The following is a 13,965-nucleotide window of genomic DNA, read 5'->3' as shown; positions in this document are numbered from 1 at the left end:
ATACAATTGTTTCACCATGAGTACGTGTTCAGTTTATTATGCAGAAAGAAAGATGTTCGAATTTGAATTTATATAATGGATAATGTTCCATTCATTTAGTATTATACAATTGTTTCACCATAATAATATGTTCGGTTCATTTCTGTTCTGCACAATTCAAAACTCTTCCTCCTCACCTTTTACTGCTTCTTCACCAAAGAGAGAAGGAGGAAAAGACAAAAAAATATAGTAGCAACAAAAACAAAAGAATGATGATAAGGAGAAAATACGTGAAAAAGAAAGAACGCGAAAAAGAAGGAGGAGAATGAAGAGGAGGAGGAACGCGAAGAAAAAGGCGAAGAAGAAGATGTTCCGTGCGTAAACGGGCGTGAGAAGAAGAAGAAGAAGCGCAGGAAAGAAGAGAAGAAGAAGAGAAGAAGGGTTGGGCAAGAGCAGTTTCGTGTGTGTTGGGCGCGTGTCTTTCACATTTCATTTAATGGTATTGGGTTTTTTTTTGTGTTGGGCCAACTTGAATGAACTTGGATACAAAATTACATGAATGTGTAGCATGACTGCTTTAAAAAGAGCTTATCCATTAGTTTATCTAGGTGTTTGTTTAAAGACTAATTCTACAGTGCCTATGAGTTGGTACCTAAATTTTGCCTAACTTATTTTTTTTGTAGTAAATTTTAAATTTTTAAAAATTATTTACTTTTATATTTTTTAAATTAAATATTAATTTTTAATTTATTTTTGGTAAATTAAGTATCACTAGGGACAATTGGTAGGGTATGTTAGGGCTTGAACTCTACCCTAACTCTACCTGCGGGTTGAAAATTTTCTTAAAAGGAAAAGTATAGGTTACCAACATATTATCTGCCAACTTCTGCCAACTCTTATTTATAATTGTGTTTCATGGAAGTGTGTTCATGGATGTGTCTAATAATTAATATATTTTAAATACATATATAAAAAAACACATCCAGAAAATATATCTATAAATACACTTCTATTAAACACAGCTATAAAAAATACATTTTTATTAGACACATCTACAAACACACTTCTATGAAACACAATTATAAATAAGAGTTGGCAGAAGTTGGCAGATATGCTGTTGGTAACGTAGCGAAACCGTTCTTAAAATTCAACTTTACCATACTCTCGAGTTGAGAATCTCTCGATCTTAATCCTACTCGCACCTTAAAGTTGTTAACCCTATCTTATCCGATCTTACCCGCAAGAAAATTAAATTTTTTAAAAAAATATATAATTCAATCATTCTATATTTTGTACATATTAATAAAATAAAAAATAAAAAATTAAATTTAAATTAAAATTAAAAATAATAAAATTAAAAATAATATGATTATTAAGTTCTTAAAAATATTAAAATAATACAAACAAAAATAAATATTTTGTCATTTTTTTTCTAATTCTAAGTTCTTACAATATTATTTTTAAATAATAAATATATTAAATTAATAATTTAAATAATTAATTTAGTGAATTAGTTTGAGTTTTTATAAAAAGGAATTTGTGAATTTAATATCCACTTTTTTTATTATACATATAATTTTTAAATATATATATTATATAATATGTTAAAGGTGTGAGTAGAATATTGGCTGAACCCGCATCGAACTATACTTGTAAACAAATTCGCACGACACCCTATTTTATTTTTAGCGGATTGGATAGCTTGCTGCGAGTAAGATATGTGTTGCCAGCTTTTGGCATCAATAGCAATTACCTCTTTTACAAGGAGCAAAAAGTAAAAGGGAGCATAAACAAAACGACGACGTAGGGTAAACATAATTGATGTTCCCTCGTTTTAGCTGCTTTTATCAAAAACCTCGAGCTCCTAGGGTTTAAGCATCGAAATCAGAACGCAAATACAAACCGCACACTCTTCACTTTCAACGTTGAAGCCTTTCCCGCTCTTCGTTCTTCATTCCTCCATTCAATATAGTTTTGTTGCTTTCTAACCCAACTATCTCTGTTATGGATTCCCAACACAGCGCCGCCACCACCACGACCAACAACACCGACGGTGTTCCACTCGCCGACACAAACGAGTCGGGTCTCTATCCGAATTCCAATGGACCCATAAAGTCAAACTGTGAAAAGGTTGAGACTTTGGGGTGCGCCATTGAGGAAGGCGTAGAGAAAATCAGCTTATTGGGTGCCTCTGAAGCAGAAGTTAAAGCTGAAATTGAAGCCGAGAGTGAAAGTGATGAAGAGTCTGAGAGTTCCACGTCATCATCGTCGGAGTCTTCTTCTTCAAGTTCTGAGGAAAGCGGTAGCGGGGATAATGACAGTGATGACGATGATGATGAGGAGGAGGAAGAGAATGGGGAAGATGCTGATGCTGACGTAGAAGTTGAAGAAGGTGAGATTGATGGTTCCGATGATGACGATGATGGAGAAAAGATGGTTAGTTGGAGCATGGAAGATGATGGTGGTGACGGCGATGATGATGAAGCTGATGTTGGAGGAGGAGAACCCATTAAATCAAAGAATGAACTTGAGGTATGACTGTTATTGATTATATTTGCTATTTAGATTTTGGATTTTATTTGTTTTAATGCTGCTTCATTGGAAAAAAAATATAATCTTTTAATGCTGCTTTTAACAGAGAAGGTAAATTAAACTATTAGCTATTTAGTAACTAAAGATGTTTGTAAATGTGATGCTGGTCGCATAGGAACTTTATGCATATACACTGATGAGTTTAAATTTGCTGAGAAATTTTTTGTTATGTTCTTGTCATGTTTAATCAGTTTGATATTAGCACTGGTTACTCTTTCGACTTTGAGCTCTTCTGATATAGGCTCTGTAGCATGTATTATGTCTTTTCTTGTGTGGGATTTTCACATGACATAAATGTTGTAGTGGGGAACTGAGGATTGGATTGTTTTGATTTCAGTTCAAAGATCTTTGTTTTTATTTGGTTTGTTCAGGGGGAATATTTTGTTCCGGATATTGTTTTGAAAGTTTCTATTAAGTTGGAAGTAATGGAAATTAGAATGTAATACAAAAGAAAATTTGAAAATCCCTTGACAGTTGATGCAATGTTGAATTAATGATGAAGAATGCTTTGTATTGAGCATGATACATGCATCTAGTTTCAGTAACTTGGAGGTCTAGCTTTGTGCAATTCTGCAAGTTTGTTTTGCTTTTGGGATTTCTTTTGATTGGTGTAAACTTTTGCAGGATCTCCCTCCGGTACCCCCTATTAATGTGACCTTAGAACCAAGTCATCAGATGCGGCCAGTGGGAGTTGTTATGTCGGTAAGCTCACAAGAACCTTGGTACTATTAAAAGAAATGAAATGAGCAATCTATTACACACTTTGTTGATTTCGTTAATTTCTTTAGTTGCTCGGTGACCCCTCTGTTTGAATTAGGTGTTTGTTTTAGCGTTATGACGAGTGGAAATAGATTAGTAGGGTATAGTTTATTGTTGGAATAATCTCATTCAAGTTTCTCATTTTACAGAAACTCGGTGCTAAAGTCATTGTGGAAGGAATTGAGAAGCATGATCCTCTTAGCGAAGGTTCTATCCTCTGGATAACTGAAAGTAGAAAACCACTAGGTTTAATTGACGAAATCTTTGGACCAGTCAAAAATCCATATTATGTTGTGAGGTACAATTCCGAAAATGAAGTACCCACTGAGGTCCAAGGGGGAACCTCAATCTCATTCGTCCCTGAATTCGCCAATTATGTGCTTAATAACAAGGATCTTTACAAGAAAGGTTATGATGCATCTGGTGCAAACGACGAAGAGTTGTCCGATGAATTAGAGTTTTCAGATGATGAGAAGGAAGCGGAATACAGGAGAATGCAAAGAATGGCCAAGAGAGGTCCAAATGATCAAAATCCTAGTAAGAGTAAACATAATAAAAAGAAGGTTTCACCACAAAAGCATGCGGTAACTTCCATCCCCAAAGCATCTGCTCCACCTGCCGCAGCACCTCATGATCGCAGAAATTGTTTACCTTTTCCAGGCCAAGGACAAGGCCCTTTTGCCGGAACTTCTGCATTTCCACCATTTCCGATTCCAAACTCAAACGCAGGTCCTAACATCCCACCCAATGGAGTTTGGACAAATGGGGCAACACTTCCGCAGCAGCCATTGCCTACTGTTATTCCTAACGTATTTCCAACGAATGGCATGCCTTGGTGCCCGCAAAACACTCAATTTCCTCATCAGTTGCCAATGGCAATGCCCGGAGTTCCATTTCAACAGCAGTTGCCTCAGGGAGCAATGTTGCCTGGGGTGGTCCAGCAAAATATACTTGCACAAGCCGCCATATATGCGCAGGGGCTTATGGCTCAACACCAAATGGCATTTGGGTTGAACTCCCCACCCTTCCCGCAGATTCAGCAACCACCTATGGTGCAACAGGGTTTTCCACACAATGAATTGTCGGCACAATCTAGTCCTAATCGAGGTGGTCCTCCTCAATTTCATCCGGGTGCATCTGCTAGTAATAATGGAGGGAAAACATTTCATGGTGCTGGTAGGGGTGGTAGGAAAGGATGGAGACCAGCCAAGTGAAGGTTATTGTGTTGTGTGCTCGTAGCACATTCCAATGAGTTGGGGCGATTTTGAAGGATTGTGCTTCGCTTTCCTTGTAAATTTGATGAAAACCTATCCTTTTTATTTTTTTTTTAAAAGAAAAGAATGAATTCAATGAGCTCTTGAAATAGAAGAGGTCTAAAACTTTAGTTATATGTATAATTAGTAGTTTTGGAAGTGTTTTCCTTGAATAGATTCGGAATGGATTTTTGTTGCGAAACAGTTTTGTCAAAACAAGTCATCCTATCACTTTTGGGTTAATACTATAAATAAATTTTTGTCATCATGTTAAATGGTATTTAACGTGATATATTATCGTCTAAATGATGAAAAGACTAATTTAATTTATAGTTGTATCTTTCATAAATTACTTTGATTGATCAAATCTTTTAGAGATCGATTTAGAAATTAGGTAATTTTTTATAGACAAATTTCAATATTAATTCTATCAATTTTTTTTTAATTACCAGTACTAAATTTTGGTTATTATAACTACTTTGAAAGATGTAAATAGATTTAATAGATAATAGTATCCAAACTTCTATTTTTTGTCCTTGTAAATAATTTAATCTTTTTTTATAAATATAATTACCCACGATCAGTTTACAGAAAATACGGATTTAAAAAAAAAAAACTAATAAAAAGATGAGGAACTAAAACACAAAACCAAGACGACAATTTTAGACATATCAACATTGAAGTGACTTGTATTTTTAGATATAAAAAATGTTTTACACTTCATTTGATATTAGTAAGGCAAAGAAAGGAGAAAGTGAGTCCTCTCTGAGCATCTAAAGGTAGTGCCTATATAAGCATGTGGTGAAGTGCTCCCCTTAACAATGACTTGGTTATGGTAACTCCTCCACTCCACTCCACTCCACTCATTGTTATTGTCTATGGTAACTCGTCCAATCATTAATACACACACAACAACTTGGGCATTATTGGGGTACAAAATCTTCACACTACTACCCAATAATTCCCAAAACAACGAAGCTGGTCGCACTATGTCACCATCACTTGTATATCATAATTAACACCACTACTTTCTTGATCTGTTGATTTTTTCTATTGATAAATATGGAGGTCTAGAACAAATTTATTCACTACTAAGAATCAATGTATGACTATATTAGGTAAAACATTATGAGAGAGAACAGAATCAGAATCACTAACATTGTAATTTTATGATCCAGTCAATGAGAACAATGATTGATGAACTCAGACTGGAAGTTGAGTCCAATTAGAAAATTAAAAATATTGATATAGGCATAAACAAGCCTATATGAAGAAGATGGATGAATATCAAACTTTGACATTGCTTGTGAAGTCAGTACAAGTCTGGCAGCTGCAATCTGAAAAGCGGCAGATGCTGCAGCCGAAGCAGACACAGGAGGTGCAACCTTTGCATGTCGGAGAGCGAGTGCATCCCCTGTATACTCTGCGGCTCCCTCGTTCTTCTTCATCATCACATGTAATTCTGAAAGAAGCTACTATTAATCAATTCTCCATCAAGTATAATATATAACAGCACCATTAGTGTAGTAAGGAATGTGCCCAAAAAACTTGAATCTTTTGATAAGGACACTAAGTTAGAACTTTAAGATATTCCATATAACTTAACAGCCAAACACTGTGTGAAAACAAGCCAGTACTTGTAAGTTGTAATTTTCATTGGTACTGAACTACTGATACTGTTTTCTTATATCTTAATAGCATAGAAAAGATTCTCTTATTTTCAGATTTTAAATCAATCATTTATATATGCAATGCAATGTACACTTAATTGGAAAATCCCCATCAGTTTGATCTTTGTTTTCATTAGTAAGATGTTAGTAAATGTTCTTCAGAATAATTTCATAAATGCATGATAGCATCTCCAAGACACAGTAACTGATGTTAATGGTTATCACTAATAGCTGTTAACAAGTACTAGCATACATAGATATCAATAAAATATTACCACATACTATGTCAAATTTTCATTATAATGAGATCAAATAATGGAATTAACACTTATTTATTATATTTTGCATTACTTAAAGTAACGTTACACCATATATATAATATATATTCTGACACTATACAAAATGTCCATATCAATGTAAATTAGTTACTCAGAGAACAGTATTGTGATTTGACTACTAGTATTTAAAAAATTATCTGCATCAAATCAAACATGAAGGAACAGTATGTTATTAGTATATAACCTTGGATAATTAGAAAGGATTAATTTGTTCATATTCAGATAAGTTCAGAAACATGAACTTATATTTTCTTCTATACTAAGCTGATTTATTTTATTATTATATGACTTTAATCAACTAAATCTTAATTCATGAAAAGAAGATTGAGGGTGAAAAAACCATTTCTCTATTTGCATGAAAATGTTTCTTATTAGTTAAAGGAAATTGATCAGATTCACTCTCAAGTCAACTAACCATGATTAAAACAAAACAAATATAAAGAGGTCAAAGCTAATGGACACACCAATAAATTTGGACTAACACCCCCATCCAATGATGAATTTATCATGTATAAAATGGAAGACACGATTAGGCTTAAGCAAAATAAAAACAAGGACATTAATTACTAACTCTAATTACTAAATATATATCAACACTAAATCAATACAAGCTATGTACATACATTTATTATTGATATCAGCAATAAAAGCATCCACTATTGAAATGCAAGAGAAAGATAAGAAACAAGACATGCATACTTGTCATATTGGAGATCAGAACATTTCCAATTAGCATCTGCCAAAGCATCATGGTGAACTCGGCATTCCTCTTTACTCCTCAGACGGAACCTGCGCTCTTTGTTGCACACTGTGCACCTAACAAACTCATCACGGTGTGACCTTCCACTTTGGGATTTAAGAGCAGCAGCTTTTGAAACTTGGTTGTAGTATTTGAGTAGCACTGTTTTGAACAATGGAACCTTCTCACCCTTCACTATTACCCATATGTTGTTCTTCCACTTTCGAGCTGTCTCTCTTCCAGAGTGTTTCTCAAATGCAGAAGGACTCAACTTGTCTAACATCAACAAAAAAACACAGTTAAAATGATGAAATGTGCTATTTGTATTCATTCTAATTTCATGTACTGAGACTATACAATAAGGACATGAAGGAAAACACTGTTATAAAGAAAATTTTCTAATTCAATATTTCATGGCTTTCGAGATCAATCATGATCACATGTAAAATCTCTACTAAAATTCAATTATCAAGTCACTATTTCATGTATTAGGTTGAAGCTATATGATACCATCGTGCATTGTCGCAAACAAGATTTCCAAATCAGCAGAGGTACTATTCAATTCCTTCTGTACCGGAGCACATAGTCAATCATGTTCTAACTACACAGTGAATGAAATTAGATTGTACATATTAGCATATCATACATTCCAAACCAAGAACTACATTGTATATATTAGCAGCTAAAAGCTTACACTATTCTACTCTGCCAAACACACTTGAATTAATGACCTTGGAGCAACAAAGATCACACCTCAAACTACCGTCATGGTTATGCTTCTATATTATTATGCTATGTTATTAAATATGTACAACCTTAGTTAGAAATAACCTATCTTCAAACGTGTTAATGAAGAATTTTCCACATTTCTCATTCCACTGGCTCAATACAATATAATAGGTTATATCAAAACCCAAACAAGTTTCACTGAGACAATTCAACATACACTTTAAGTGTGTATATCAAAAAAGACTAACCCTCACACAACACACATGCACATTCATAAACAAAACAAATATTTAGAGAGAGAGAGAGAGAACCTTCTTGGCAACCAGGGGTGCATTCACAAGTGATTTCAAGGTAGCCATTAACGAAAACCCTAAGCCTTCCAACAGCATCACCATACCTGTGGCTAGTACAACCGCACGTGATTTCAACATAGTCACCAACTCGCTTCACGCCACTCACCTCACTCAGCTCATCCTCACTGAAGATTGCTGCCACTACCCCACTCTCTCCATTCGCCATTATTATTATTATCTCCCCCAAAAGACTCTGTTTTTCGTCACAAACAGATGTGGGTCGATCGGAAAAAAACAATCGAACGATATGATGGGGGTTTTCGATATAGAAAGTTAAATGAAAAAACAAATGTGGCGTGTGCGAAAGAAAAGGGATATATAACGGGCTTTTAAGGTACCCAAAAAGAGAGAGAGAGAGAGAGAGGGCCAAACACCACGTTGTTCCGAGAGAGATCTGGCCGAGAAAACGTTGAATATATAGTTTTGAGAGAGAGAGAGAGAGAGAGAGAGAGAGAGAGAGAGAGAGAGAGAGAGAGAGAGAGAGAGAGAGGTTAGTTGGCGAATGGTGATGGGGTGTTTTGATTTTTGAATGAATATAGTGTGAGCTGGATGGCGTATAGTGAAACAAAAAATGTTAGTTTGCGTTTGTGAATTGTGATGTGTGATGTGTCCTTCCTTGTTTTGTTTGTGAAAAACAGTGGCTTTATGATGCTACTTGCATCATATGACATTGAGAGAGAGATGAAGACCATATTTTTTTAAATTTGAATGGTACGTATTTTTTTAGATAATTGGATAGATGCGCGTAGTGCATATAGTGTATGAGGTTTTCGGGGAGTGGGGGATTCTAGTTTCTAGCCTTTTAGGCTTCTTGTATCTTCATATTATTACTCATGATCTTGTGCATTAAAGAAATGGTGGACTAGTTTGAAAAAGAAAAAGGAGGTGGGGTTATGGTTTTTAGAATGAGAGAGTGATTCTGTTCTCATCTGCATAACCTGCAATTCGGTTGATCAACTATCTGCTTTCTGGCCTAAATTAATGTTAGAACTCATACTCATATTGAAACTTCAACCTTATTATTGTTATTTGGAAATAGAATTTATTATTTTCACTTTTCATGCCCGTTATCATGATATATAAAGTCATGACTTATATGTTCCGAACACGGTAAGCATATAAACTGGTAAATAAGAAAAATGAATAGCAATTATGATTGTTCCTTTTTGTTTTGTTTTGAGTACTTACTGTTACTATGCCTATATATTGATCCAAGCAAAACCACTGTGGTGATTGTGATATAATTATATATTTACTTTGAAAATCCTAACAAGGTCAAGAGGAAATAATTGATGAATCCCATTTCTACCCCCATTTTTATAAATTTATTAGGTAAGAATCAAACCAACTTTTTAACGGGAATAAATTCTTTCAATTGTTAAAAAAAATTGATAATGTAAAGTGTGATTTCTAACCTTTTATTGTTCTCTCTCTCATATTTATTCTTGATCCTACTTCTAAAATTAATGGTGGGAGATCACACTTTATTCCCTCAATTGTAAAAAAAAAATATATAGAGGATCCATTCCCGTTTTTAACAACATAAAAAAAATACTAATAGTATATATATAACTAATTTTACATAAAATGTATAGTTTCTCACATTAAATTTTTTAATTGTTCTCTTAAAATTTCATTAATATAATTCAATAAATTTTAAGTATATATTATATTTAGTATAAATTTTGATAAATGTTAATATATTTAGAACATATTATTTCATAACAAAAATATGCAAGGGTCTAAAATAAACCTCATGATTAATTTATTATATTTACATGGGATGACTTTAGAATAACTTGTCGAATTAAAAAGTTGATGTAGACTGTCTAGCACGAGAAATTGACAAATATAATTTATTTCTGCTTCTTTTTCTAAACCCCCTTCCTAATTTTTTCTCTTGTTAAAATTAAATGTCACAACATACAATCTTCATTATTATATTATATATGATTTATTTTTATCTTTTTTATTTTTGTTAAAATAAAAAATTGAAAAACTCATTAAAAAATCTTAAATTAAGCGTTAAAATTTTTAAATTATCCTCACTACTTGAATTATTTTTCTACTATCTTGTTTGTCTTTACCCTTTCACTTAATTAATCTATGTGTTCATAAAAAGAGCAAATTGTTTATAGTTCTATATATATATATATATATATATATATATATATATATATATAAAGACACACAAAAACGGGCTGTATATATAATAGTTAATAAATATAATGTAATACAGATAAATATAGCACAATTAGATGATATTTCAATTTTAATCACGAACTTATTTTTCTTAAAATTGGATTTTGAGTTTAGAATTTTTTTTTACAAAATATTAAGAAACTTAAAATATTTAGTTTTCTGGTACAACATTTTTATTTGTAATAGCTAATATTTTAAAATTAGTTTAATTAAAGATTTTTTGTTATGCAAATCACACAGTTCTATATATATATATATATGCGCGCTAAAAATATAATTATTTATATATTTTTTATAAATTTAAATTTTTATAATAAATAATTTTATATTATGATATTAGAATTTTTATCACCTAAAAATTTATAATTCGGTTTTTTAATCATTAAAAATTTTATTATTATAATATGAATGAATAAGAGAAAAAAGCTTATATGAAATGTACAAACCCGTGTGACGGACATGGTTTCATGACATTACATCAAATTATAATAATTTGTGAAAGATGTGTGAAGTCATCTATATCTGAACAACTTGGCATAGACGTAACTAAATAAAAAGTTCTCTACTTCCATTAAAGAAAGGAAAAATCGCTTGCTAGTTTAGCAAAGGAATATGCGGATATGAATATAAATGGTAAACTATTAAAAATATACTCAAATAATTTTATTGTCCATAAAAATGTATTTTAATTTTGTTATTGGTAAATTTTTTTTAAATAATTTAGAAATATAACAAAAATATCTTATATTAAATATATATTTTGTAAAAAATATTTTAAAATTAAATTTTAATGTAATTTTTTACAAGCATATTAAAAAAAATAAAATATTTTTATTCTTATAATTTAGTGATTTTTTGTTAAGTATATATTTTTTGTGATTTTTTAAAAGTATTATTAGTTATTGATAAAAGAACACAAAAAATATATACTTAACGAAAAATTACTAAATTTTAAGAATAAAAATATTTTATTTTTTTAATTATGTTTGTAAAAAATTACCTTAAAATTTAATTTTTAAAATATATATTTAATATTAAATATTTTTTTAAAATTTTAAATTATTTAAAAAAATTTTGTTAATAATAAAATTTAAGTATATTTTTAGTAGTTTATCCAATAAAAATAAAAGAAAAATTTATATTTGATTATTCTCATGGTGAATGTTATGGTGTCTAAGACATGGTGTCTAACTTATTAAAAAAAATAAAAAAATAATATTTAATAAATTTTAAATATTTTATTTTTATTTTATTTTTTACTTATAAAAATAAGTTAGACAATTTAGGCACCACAATAAAAGACAGAATCCACCTCTTCTCATTGGCATACAAACTAACTTTAAATGCATAGCTTATAGTTTGGGCAAAGTGTCAGAAATAATATATAGGTATATACCACTTTTTTAAGCACTGAATTTGTTTTAGTTGCCACATTATTCATATGGTGGCAGAGAGATTTAAGATTTTAATAACAAATTAAAAGTTTGTGTTCCCTTTAATTAATGCACTAATAATCTAATAAGATGGTAAATAGTAATAATTACCTAAGGCAAGGGATTGAAGGGAAGGCAAGTGTCAGTTGCATTTTCAAAGATTATATGGCAATGGCATGGTATCAAATGTAATTATCAAGAAACAATTTCAATCAGATATGGCCTCCAACTAATAATTAACATAATTTCTTATTTTAGCATCATTAGGGAAGCTCCAACCAGTCAACCACCACACATCAGTGCACTACATCTTTGTTCTTTGGGAGACAAATTGAAAATAGAGTAAAGGAAAGTCCTTCAAGATTTCAATTTTGAATTAATTAATCACTTAAAAAAATATCAATTTGATCATTTATAATAGTAAATAATAAACATGTTATATTTTTTAATCAATTTATCATACAAAATTTAACGAAAATACTTATATATACTGTTAATTATTATGATGTGTCTATTTATAAAAGATCATTATTTAAATAATAATTTTTAGAATAAAATTTCATCTATTTTAATAAGATTCATAGTAAATAGAGAGAATTTGATAAAAATTATATAAAAACTCAAAAAATAATTAATATTTCACCGTCTAAAATTATATTATTTTTATATTAATGTAACCGCAACAGAACACATTTCATTATAAATAATAAAATATATTGATAATTTTATTTTGTTTTATATTATTTATTAATAAAAGGATATATATCTATTATTTATTATGGTAAATAATCAAATTAATATTTTTTAATTAATTAATTTAAAATCAAAATTATTAAGAATCTAATTATTACTTTACACTTGAAAATAACTATGATTCCCATAGGTCTAACTTCTAAGCTTCAAGAAACAGCGCATGCCTATCTGGTCCACTAATAAGAATTCTGTTAGTGAGTGTTTTGATTAAGAAACTACCTTGAAATTGTGGAATATTTATGTTTATGTTATGCATTGAATGAAGTCAATGTCTTTTAATGGAGGCTTCTTAGGTGAGGAAAGAATATTTGGGTTTTAGTGGTCTAAGATTCTTTATAAATCTTATCCATTAAAATTTTAAATCAACGGATAAGATTAAAATATTTTTATTATATAAAAGATAATTTTATAAAATATACTTATATTAAAATATTAATGTCTATTTTATATTTTTTCTTTGTTATCACTTCATTTTCTTTTTTTTTAATTTATATGTGGCTAATTTTTTTTGTTATGAAAATAAAAATAGTAATAAAATAAAAAATAATAGAAGATAATTGTTTGTCAATTATTAAGAGAAGTTGATGGAAATAAATAAAACAGATGAAGAGTAGGAGATAACCATTTGTCAATTGTTAGGAGAGGTTGATAAAGATAAATAAAACAAAAGAAGAGTGAGAGATAAATCATTTTAAAACATGTTTATTTTAAATGAACAGTACATATTTTTTATTATTTAATTGTTTATCTTTCTTATTATTTAAAATAGTCAATCTTCTCTATTATTTGAAACGTTATATTTTTAAGAGTTTGGTCCAATTAAAATTATTAATATTTTTTATTATTTTAAAAATTATATTTAATTATTTATAAATACATATATCTCGTTTATATTGTAAACGAGATATATGCAAAGAGATAAGAAAATGATATTTATTTTGGTAAATATTTTTAAATTATTTATTTCAATAATTATTATAATTATTTTATTTATTAAAATAAAAAATCTACTAAAAAAATGAAAAAAAGTAAAAAAAAAAAAGTAAGTATAATATAGTCATTTTACATTATATTTTGTATATTTTTTTAAAAGATCCTGATTTTAGGTTTCCCCACCTAAGTCAATTCCCTTTTAGATACACAATAATGAAAACATTGGCTACTT

General features: G+C 30.0%; 2 protein-coding genes across 2 annotated transcripts; one reads left to right on the top strand and one right to left on the bottom strand.

Annotated features, from left to right (window-relative positions):
• Positions 1 to 1,767: 1,767 nt before the first annotated feature.
• NAF1 (nuclear assembly factor 1) lies at positions 1,768 to 4,787 on the top strand. Its single transcript, XM_016332833.3, has 3 exons — positions 1,768 to 2,511; positions 3,196 to 3,273; positions 3,480 to 4,787. The coding sequence occupies exons 1-3, from the start codon at positions 1,984 to 1,986 to the stop codon at positions 4,542 to 4,544; spliced, it is 1,671 nt and encodes a 556-aa protein (XP_016188319.1). The 5' UTR covers positions 1,768 to 1,983; the 3' UTR covers positions 4,545 to 4,787.
• Positions 4,788 to 5,243: 456 nt separating this feature from the next.
• LOC107629892 (protein ULTRAPETALA 1-like) lies at positions 5,244 to 8,979 on the bottom strand. The gene is made up of 3 exons (XM_016332834.3): positions 8,371 to 8,979; positions 7,291 to 7,606; positions 5,244 to 6,045 (listed from the first exon to the last, which is right to left on the bottom strand). The coding sequence occupies exons 1-3, from the start codon at positions 8,576 to 8,578 to the stop codon at positions 5,871 to 5,873; spliced, it is 699 nt and encodes a 232-aa protein (XP_016188320.3). The 5' UTR covers positions 8,579 to 8,979; the 3' UTR covers positions 5,244 to 5,870.
• Positions 8,980 to 13,965: the final 4,986 nt, after the last annotated feature.

Source organism: Arachis ipaensis, chromosome B3 (genome assembly GCF_059453495.1).
Source record: "Arachis ipaensis isolate K30076 ecotype BB chromosome B3, ASM5945349v1, whole genome shotgun sequence".
NCBI lineage: Eukaryota > Viridiplantae > Streptophyta > Magnoliopsida > Fabales > Fabaceae > Arachis > Arachis ipaensis.
Note: the sequence above shows the minus strand (reverse complement) of the source record. Positions and strands in the feature narration are given on the sequence as shown.

Bases quoted from the DNA above. Each gene is read 5' to 3' on its own strand.
- NAF1 (XM_016332833.3), top strand. From the start codon at position 1,984: ATGGATTCCCAACACAGCGCCGCCACCACCACGACCAACAACACCGAC. The intron at 2,512-3,195 runs GTATGACTGTTA...AAACTTTTGCAG, and splicing joins AATCAAAGAATGAACTTGAG to GATCTCCCTCCGGTACCCCC. The intron at 3,274-3,479 runs GTAAGCTCACAA...CTCATTTTACAG, and splicing joins CAGTGGGAGTTGTTATGTCG to AAACTCGGTGCTAAAGTCAT.
- LOC107629892 (XM_016332834.3), bottom strand. From the start codon at position 8,578: ATGGCGAATGGAGAGAGTGGGGTAGTGGCAGCAATCTTCAGTGAGGAT. The intron at 7,607-8,370 runs GTTCTCTCTCTC...TGTTGATGTTAG, and splicing joins CACCCCTGGTTGCCAAGAAG to ACAAGTTGAGTCCTTCTGCA. The intron at 6,046-7,290 runs GTATGCATGTCT...AGCTTCTTTCAG, and splicing joins TCTGATCTCCAATATGACAA to AATTACATGTGATGATGAAG.